Source organism: Triticum urartu, chromosome 5 (assembly GCF_003073215.2).
Source record: "Triticum urartu cultivar G1812 chromosome 5, Tu2.1, whole genome shotgun sequence".
In the NCBI taxonomy this organism is placed as follows: Eukaryota; Viridiplantae; Streptophyta; class Magnoliopsida; order Poales; family Poaceae; genus Triticum; species Triticum urartu.
Window position 1 is genome coordinate 592215943 of NC_053026.1, and position 9138 is coordinate 592225080.

The window sequence follows — 9138 nt, forward strand, 5'->3', positions numbered from 1 at the left end:
GTCGAACCAGCCGCCTCCTCCCCATCTTCACGCGCAGCCTCCTCTCCCTCAAGCCCCTCCTCCTTCCCACCCGGGCTTCGCCTCTTCGGGCGGCGGGACGCAGTGGCTGTGGTGATGGCAGATGGGGCGACAACGGCGGCGCTCCTCCTCTGCCATGGCCGAGGACGGCGGTGAGGGGCAAAGGGCGCTGTCGTTCTCCCCCCTCAGCGCGTGAGTCAGAGACGGACGAGGAGGTCGAGCAGTCCGTCATGCCGTCAACGCCGTCCTCGCCTGCCAAGGTCTGGATCCTCCTCCCCCTTCCCTCATGGCGGCGCCTGGATCCTCCTCCCTCTTCCCTTCCATGGCGGCACACGGACCTGCCGCATCTTCCTCATCGTCAGTCCGAGGAAGAGGAGTGGCAGCAGCCAGACGTGCCTCGTCCGTGTCGCGTTGTGGCCCAGATGCGTCCACCACGTGCTCTGCGGTGCCCGTCTCGCCCGTCTACGGCCGGAGAAGGAGGGGAGGACTGGATGCCAGCCGATCTGGAGGAAGAAGCGGAGACGCGGACCTCGCCTTCCTATTGAATTGCTTTTGTTTGTACAACATGGATTTTTCAAAATTAGTTGCTTACATTGTGAATAATTCTATTAACTTTTAGTTCAAAAGAATCTGCCGCAGTGTTAAGAGTTCTTTGTGATGTTGCATGATGTTCTGATTTTGAACTTGAACGTGCTAACTGAATTTTGCAGTGCAAACTGAACTTTTCAAATTAACTGAATTAACTAAAGTTTATGGATTTCTCGAAAAGGTAAAGCACTACCTCAGTATTTCTGTGTTAGAGGGTGCCCCTGTTGTTTCTTGGTATCATTACTAGCAAGTGCCATATGAGGTGTGTGTGCCTTGCCTGCCATGATGATTCCTGAGGTGTGTGTTTACCTTTGTTTCAAGAAGGTAAACCACACAAAGGAAATCTATGTACCATAAAAAAGAGGATGTGCATGTGTCTTGTAGGGTTGATGGATTGATTGAGCACCACACAAAATAAGTAGTTTGGGGAAAAGAATGATGTTGGACTACTAAAATCAAAGAAAATATTCCATGAATTTTGACACTGGAATGGCTTGTAAATGGTGCAGTGCCATCTTGTCTCTAGAACAGCTTAAAAATGGTGTGCAGAGGTTTCTTAGTTCTTGTACTGCACCCCATTTTTTAGAAATTGAAACTACTCCAGTGTCCAGTGTTAGCTAAAAGCTAAGATGAGTACAAGAATTTTCTGTAGAGATTGTTGCAAGGAGACATCTCTATCCAGTGTTAGCTAAGAGCTAAGATGAGTACAAGAATTTTCTGTAGAGATTGTTGCAAGGAGACATCTCTGTCCAGTGTTAGCTAAATTTTATTGGTCTCGGCATTGGTCTATCTATGCATTGATCTCACATCTTATTTTCAGAACATTTGAGTACTCTTCAAATATGCATGCACTGCATATTTTCAGTGATAGTCTGAAAATATGCATACACTGTACAGCAGCATATTGAAAACACTCAGGTTTTAGTATAACTGAATTTTCTGTTACATACACTCTGCACTTCTTCTATAGCTAAATTTTCTGTTACATACACTCTGCACTTCTGCTTTAACTGAATTTATTTTTCAGGTTTTGTACATCAACCTACTGAAAACATTCAGTTATTGACAAATCATGACATTACAATCTGACAAATCATGCATGCAAAATCTGACCAAGTGTAAAAGCTTGTCAAAGCTCTCATTCCTTGTTATGTTATAAACTGAATGCCAAAATAGATTTCTCAATGTACAAATTGTTTGCACTTTCCGAGCACTGAAATCTGTATATTTTTAATTAAAGTAGCATTTGCCAGTAGAAGTCATGGTTGGATCAACATATTTTTCCACTGAAATCCCTTTTTAATGCAAGTTTACTGCTACTCGGAGTTCCTAATTGCAGACTCAACTATCTTGACCTACCGATGATCTAATTTGTGGCATTATTACCTTAAGAAAATATTTTCATTTAATTTCCTTTATATATATAGGGGTATAAGTTCTTACCAAATGTACTCAAATATATAGTTACTGAAAAAAATGCAAATATTTTCAACACGAACATGATTTTAAACGGGTCTTTGCGCCATGTGGCGCAACTGGTCATCTAGTTCAGCTAACAGAAGCTGCCCTTTGAAATGTGGTGTTGTCCTAAAAAAATGATGAAGTTCTCTGTTTCTAAATGTTTGGTTTTCAGACCCCTTGCTATTTTTCCACATTGCTAGATCAATACATGTCCTTGAATTTTTTCAAACCATTTAAATAAAATTACAGAGAGAGCTTAAACAGACTGATGCACTCCCTGTGAAGCATGCATAACTCAAACTTCTATCTTGCTTTTAGGCCAGTAACCACTCATCATTTTTGTTGCCCAGTATTTTGACCGAAGGCCAGAACAAGGCCTCAACCATGTACAACTCTCTTCTCGATGCAGCCCTGCAAATTTGCCTTTGTACATGATGCATTAGTTGACATTGCCCAGAGCACACGTCAAATGGGTGAGACTGAAGGTGGGAAAACATAAGCTCTTGCAGAGAATCTCCTCTTAACGTTCTTAGACAATCGAATCCTCGTAATTTACATCATGGTAGTACAACTCAGACCACACAACAGCATGCTTCACCGGGAGCACACACACCTTACTTGCCAGGAACGAAGTTGGTGGCAAATGCCCAGGCATTGTTGTTGACGGGGTCGGCAAGGTGGTCAGCGAGGTTCTCGAGTGGACCCTTGCCGGTGACGATGGCTTGCATGAAGAAGCCGAACATGGAGAACATGGCGAGGCGACCGTTCTTGATCTCCTTAACCTTAAGCTCGGCGAATGCCTCAGGGTCGTCGGCAAGGCCAAGCGGATCAAAACTGCCGCCCGGGTAGAGTGGGTCGACGATCTCACCGAGTGGTCCACCGGCAACGCGGTAGCCCTCGACGGCGCCCATGAGCACGACCTGGCAAGCCCAAATGGCAAGGATACTTTGCGCGTGCACAAGGCTTGGGTTGCCGAGGTAGTCAAGGCCGCCCTCGCTGAAGATCTGGGATCCGGCCTTGAACCAAACAGCCTCACCAAACTTAACGCTGTTGCGGGCGAGTAGCTCGGGGAAGACGCAACCGAGCGCGCCAAGCATGGCCCAACGGCAGTGGATCACCTCGAGTTCCCGGTTCTTGGCGAAGGTCTCGGGGTCAGCCGACAGACCAGCGGTATCCCACCCGTAGTCCCCGGGGAACTCACCGGTCAGGTAGCTCGGGGGCTCACCAGAAAGCGGGCCCAGGTAGAGCAGGCGGTCAGAGCCGTACCACGGGCTACTAGAGGTAACCTGCTTGGCCTTTGCCGCCGTCTTGCGCATGGTGACGCGAGCCTCCCCAAAAAGAGATGATGATGGCAAGTTCTTCACTGCCTTGCCGGCGAAGGCTGGGGAAGAGAGTGACATGGTGGTTGCGGCCATTCTGATTGACTAGGTTCTGTGTTGTTCTCCAAGAATGAGGAGTGAGTGTGGAGATGGCTTGAGAGGATTGGAGCAGGGGGCTTCTTAAGGCAGAGGACGGAGAGAGGGAATCGACCGTTGTAGGCTGATAGGAGAGAGGTGCAGAGCAAGAAATCTGTATTTTGGATGTCATTGGTGCAGAGTGAGAGCCACAAGGAGATCAGATATACTTTTGGATCTTGTGGATATGGCTAGCCAGGAATCTCCTTAGAGAGCAGTGATTGGATGACACGTGAGCACGCCATGTATTTCCCCCCAAAAGGACATTATAGGATATCCATTCTTGCAACCAAGGATGGCCACCGCATTTGGTGAGCAAATTTCTATTTGACTGACTGTACATTTTACTGACATAATTGGATATCCCATTATACTTCTGATCTTATCTGAAATAGAAACGGAGACACGCTCATGCATGTGCGTCCATGCTACTGCTAGCAGCATCGAGCAGAGCATACGGCAAATACAAGCTAGCAGCGGGAAGAAACATACCATGATCATCGCACATGATCATACCTATTGAAAAGATGGACCGATAAAATGATACTCCCTCCGTTTCATATTAGTTGTCGCTCAAACAGATGTATATAACACTGAAATACGTCTAAATACATATGTTTCAGTGGCAATTAATATGTAACTATCCAAAACAATTATACAAAAGGCATATGTATCAAACTTTCTTCCCTATTAGTTTTATTACCATAGTCATAATGTGCATAATATGTTACCAATGGAAAATTTTCTTTTTGATACCACGAAAACACATTTTCATAACACATAAAGTTCTTAATAATATGATTTTAAAATTAGATTGTTCTAACCTTAAATATAATTATCCATACTAAAAATGTTGTCCACGCACTTGCGCGGCCACACAATTGATCTCTCTTTTTTTCTAAAAGAGTCGAACTCTCTGGACTTCTTTTGCCTCGCTCCTAGTTTCAGAAACAAAGCATGCAAATTTCGACTTAGACCAGCACCATAGTAGTTGAGTGACTGTCCAGGTGTCTGGTGATGAATTTATCATATGTCGAATGGTTTGGTTTCCTTATTCGAAAGAGAAAGCCAGAAAGGCAATGCCTCCGGGCTCGGCTCAGATAACTGCCGTTTGTTCATCCTCCAAGATCAAAGATTATTGCTCCCTTAACTGTTTATACATTCAGCTATCAGATAGTACATGCTCTTTAAAATTGGTGTTATCCTACAAAAACGATGAAATTATCTGTTTCTGAAGGTTTGGCATCAGACCCTATGCTATTTTTCCACATTGCTAGATCAACACTTGTGTTGGATCTTTCCAAACCATAAAATAAAATTCCAGAGAGATCTCAAACAGACCGATGCACTCCTGTGAAGCGTGCATAACTCAAATTCCTATCTTGCTTTTAGGCCAGAAACCACTGATCATTTTTGTTGCCCGGTATTTCGACAGAAGGCCTGAACAACGCCTTGATCATGTACCACTGTCTTCTCGATGCAGCCCGGCAATTTTGCCAATGTATATGATGCATAAGTTGCCGTCGCCCAAAGCACAACACGGTAGAGGTGTTACACAAATGCGAACCCAACGTATTCGTTCAGATGATCATGTCAAATGGGTGAGATCGAAAGTGGGAAAACATAAGTTGCCGTCGCCCAAAGCACAACACGGTACAGGTGTTACACAAATGCGAGCACAACGTATTCGTTCAGATGATCATGTCAAATGGTGAGATCGAAAATGGGAAAACATAAGATTTTGCACAGAAACCTCACAATTTTTTCAGATAATCAAATCCTCGTAATTTACATCATGGTAGTACAACTCAAACAGCTAACAACACACTTACCGCAAGCGTGCACGCACACACACCTTACTTGCCGGGAACGAAGTTGGTGGCAAATGCCCAAGCGTTGTTGTTGACGGGGTCGGTGAGGTGGTCAGCGAGGTTTTCGAGTGGACCCTTACCGGTGACGATGGCTTGCACAAAAAAACCGAACATGGAGAACATGGCAAGGCGACCATTCTTGATCTCCTTAACCTTGAGCTCGGCGAATGCCTCAGGGTCGTCGGCAAGGCCGAGTGGGTCGAAGCTACCGCCCGGGTAGAGCGGGTCAACAATCTCACCGAGCGGTCCACCGGCAATGCGGTAGCCCTCGACAGCGCCCATGAGCACAACCTGACAAGCCCAGATGGCAAGGATACTCTGGGCGTGCACAAGGCTTGGGTTGCCGAGGTAGTCGAGGCCGCCCTCGCTGAAGATCTGGGAACCGGCCTTGAACCAAACAGCCTCGCCGAACTTCACACCGTTGCGGGCAAGCAGCTCGGGGAAGACACAACCGAGTGCGCCAAGCATGGCCCAGCGGCAGTGGATCACCTCCAGCTCACGGTTCTTGGCAAAAGTCTCGGGGTCGGCCGACAGCCCAGCGGTGTCCCAGCCGTAGTCGCCAGGGAACTCACCAGTGAGGTAGCTCGGGGGCTCATCAGAAAGTGGGCCGAGGTAGAGCACGCGGTCAGAGCCATACCACGGGCTGCCAGAGGCAACCTTCTTGGCCTTTGCCGCTGTCTTGCGCATGGTGACGCGGGCATCCCCGAAAAGAGAAGATGATGGCAAGTTCTTCACTGCCTTGCCGGCAAAGGCTGGAGAAGAGAGTGACATGGTGGTTGCGGCCATTCTGATCGATGGAGGTCCTGCGTATTCTGTATTCTGTTCTCCAAGAATGAGGAGTGGGTGTGGAGATGGCTTGAGATGATCGGAGCCGGGGGCCTCTTAAGGCAGTGGAAGGACAGAAGGAATTGAACAGAGAGAGGTGCGGAGCAGGAAATCTGTATCTTGGATGGCATTGGTGCAGAGAGACCGCGAGAGCCACAGAAAGATCAGATATACCTGTGGCTATGGCTAAGCTGGGAATCTCCTTGGAGAACGGTGATTGGCTTACACGCTGATGCACGTGAGCATGTCATGCCTTCCTCCCCAAAAGGGAAAGATGTGAAATCCATTTGTTGCAGCGAATGAACATGCCACCACAACCATTGAGCAAACACGTAGTGGATGCTATTCCTCATTGACTGCTGTGTATAAAAGCAGATATGCTCATGCATGTGCCTCGATGCTATACGAAATTTGTTCAAAAATAGATGATGTATATAGTGCGTATTATTCCCTAAGGCCTCTTTTGGTTCATAGGATAGGATTATCGTAGGAATAGGAATTTTGTAAGAAATGAGATGACATGTATCTCAAACCCTATGAGTAGGAATAGAAAAACGAGATGTCATTTGGTTGACACCAAAAGAATTTTTTCATTAAGTCTAGGCTTATTTTTATTTTCCTATGAAATGTGGAGGATAGAAACCAATCCTATGTAGGAACATGAATCCATTCCTATGAACCAGAGGGCTCTAAAGAAAAAAAAACTATAAAAATCCTATGCTCTAAAATTCCTCCAAACAAAAGGAGGCCTAACTCTAACCATTGATATATGCCCAAATCAGTGAAATCAGTTTTAAATTTGTGATGAAAAGTTAACTTTTGAAATCAATAAATTCGGTTTCATTCTACGAGCACAATACAAAGGAGCTAAGAGACAAAGTGTTATTTGTAAATTCTCATAAAAAATATCTAGCCCTTGATTCAGTGACCCCTCATAGTTAAGTATAGCTTTTAACGGCTTGGATTAAAGTAATTTCTTCTTGCCTGGCTCGAAAGCATAAATTTTTAACACAATTTATACTCCCTCTGATGCATATTAGTTATCGCTCAAACAGATGTATTTAGCACTAAATACGTCTAAATATATCGGTTCAGCGACAAATATGGATAGGAGGGAAGTAGTATTATTTGTTTTTATATACGTCTAGATATATCGGTTCTTCTGCGTACGGCGGAGCTGAGGAAGAACGGCGCAACGGCTGGCTGCTCGGGAACGGGTCCGCAGAAGAACACCATGGTCCATGGGCACCACCCGAGCTTGTGCGCGACGCCGTGCTGCAGGGGCTGCTCGGCCACGCCCTGCACAACGCCGAGGAAGGTGGCCACGTCTACGATGCAGCTCGAGGACGCGACCTGGTCTCCTGGCGCGATGCCTAGGAAGGCGGCCACTTTGACTCCCATGACGCCGCCGGCGAGGATGGCGTCGAACGCCGACCACCACGTGTATGTGTCACCCGACGGTGCACACATGCTTGGCGACGGAGAAGAATCAGCCACAACGGAGTTCGACCGGAGACAGGAAGAAGTAAAGGGCGCACACGACCTGTTCGATGAAATTCCCATGGAGGAAAAGAGGAAGAAATAGAAAGAAAATGTAAAAATAAATAAATAGTGGAGTCATTCACAGGTGGGGCCCTCGTCCAACTCAGCATATTGTCCATGTAATCGCGCCATGTCAGCCCGGCATGCAGGCCCTACCTTTTGGCTGTTTTCGCAACCAAATTCGAGTGTCGATGTTCTGTGTTACTGGTTAGGCGTGGAGTTGGTGGTTTTTTGTGCCCTGGCGCAAATGTGGTACCAAGTTGCTACTCTAACCTTAAGTGTGGTGGTTTCGGGTAAATAACTTAATCTAAGTTATCATCCGATCAACTCCACCTAGGATATCCTTTTGCTTAGAACCTCCTCTTAACATTGTTTCTTTTCATGGAAAACAGCCCTGCTATATTCACTTCTTTGAGGATTGACTTTTTTTTCCTCTATAAAAGAATGATAAACAAAAATGTTAGGGAGTAATATAAATTCGAGAGTTGATTTTTATCTTCATATAACAATTACGGGCTGGTAGAACAGCGTTACAAACGCGATATGAATTGGATGATTTAATAGCTTCCAACATTTTAATATACTAACATGCATCTGCAACGAAATAAGTCAATCAACATCACACTACCTATGTGAACTGACTACAACCTAGGGACAATCTTGAAGGTCGTTCGATTCTGCAATGGCTCTTCATTTTGCACCAGAGCTAACACACTGATAATGCACTTTACAGGCAGACACTACTACGCAAGAATCCGGTGAAATCCCTTGGTGATATTCCAGCTCGCGTCTTTTCCCAGCCAATTCCCGAGAGACTCTTGATCCAATCCAATCCTATAGTACAATAGACATCTCCATCGTGTGACATTATTAACTAGTGTATATTTTATTAGTTACCAAACTAACTACATGGCCATGTTGCCAAATGCTAATAATATCAGTACTTGTTATGAAGCTACAACATTTTTGATAACAAAATACGCTTGCGCCATGCTAAATTTAAACATTTTGTCACAAAACATACATCATTTTCTTTTTGTCTTCGAGTCAAATTTAATTGAAAGATCTTTGAAATAAATTTGTATAAAAAACATGCTTCCACGGATTGATTTGTGACACTTGCATCAGTGAAAGTATAAATATATATGTACTTGTTCTTCTAAACTTGAACTTGTTTCTCTCTAGAGATTTCTAAAGCGAAGAAAAAAATTGTAACAAATGTTTTGGTAGTGGTTTCTAGTTATATGTTTAAGTATAAGAAAATAGAGAACTCTAGATTATATAAGGTGTTTAAGAGGAGTGTCGAACTTTTGGTTATGCGTGTCAATTGTTCTAGTAAATAATTTACATAAAACGTTCAACCGTCTACGGAAGACATG

At 44.9% G+C, this 9138-nt stretch overlaps 2 protein-coding genes across 2 annotated transcripts; both read right to left on the reverse strand.

The window, feature by feature from the left end:
- Positions 1 to 2553: 2553 nt before the first annotated feature.
- LOC125511038 (chlorophyll a-b binding protein of LHCII type 1-like) lies at positions 2554 to 3572 on the reverse strand. Its single transcript, XM_048676321.1, has one exon. It carries the CDS (start codon positions 3480 to 3482, stop codon positions 2682 to 2684), a length of 801 nt encoding a protein of 266 aa, XP_048532278.1. The 5' UTR covers positions 3483 to 3572; the 3' UTR covers positions 2554 to 2681.
- Positions 3573 to 5260: 1688 nt separating this feature from the next.
- LOC125511037 (chlorophyll a-b binding protein of LHCII type 1-like) lies at positions 5261 to 6290 on the reverse strand. The gene has a single exon (XM_048676320.1). It carries the CDS (start codon positions 6176 to 6178, stop codon positions 5378 to 5380), a length of 801 nt encoding a protein of 266 aa, XP_048532277.1. The 5' UTR covers positions 6179 to 6290; the 3' UTR covers positions 5261 to 5377.
- Positions 6291 to 9138: the final 2848 nt, after the last annotated feature.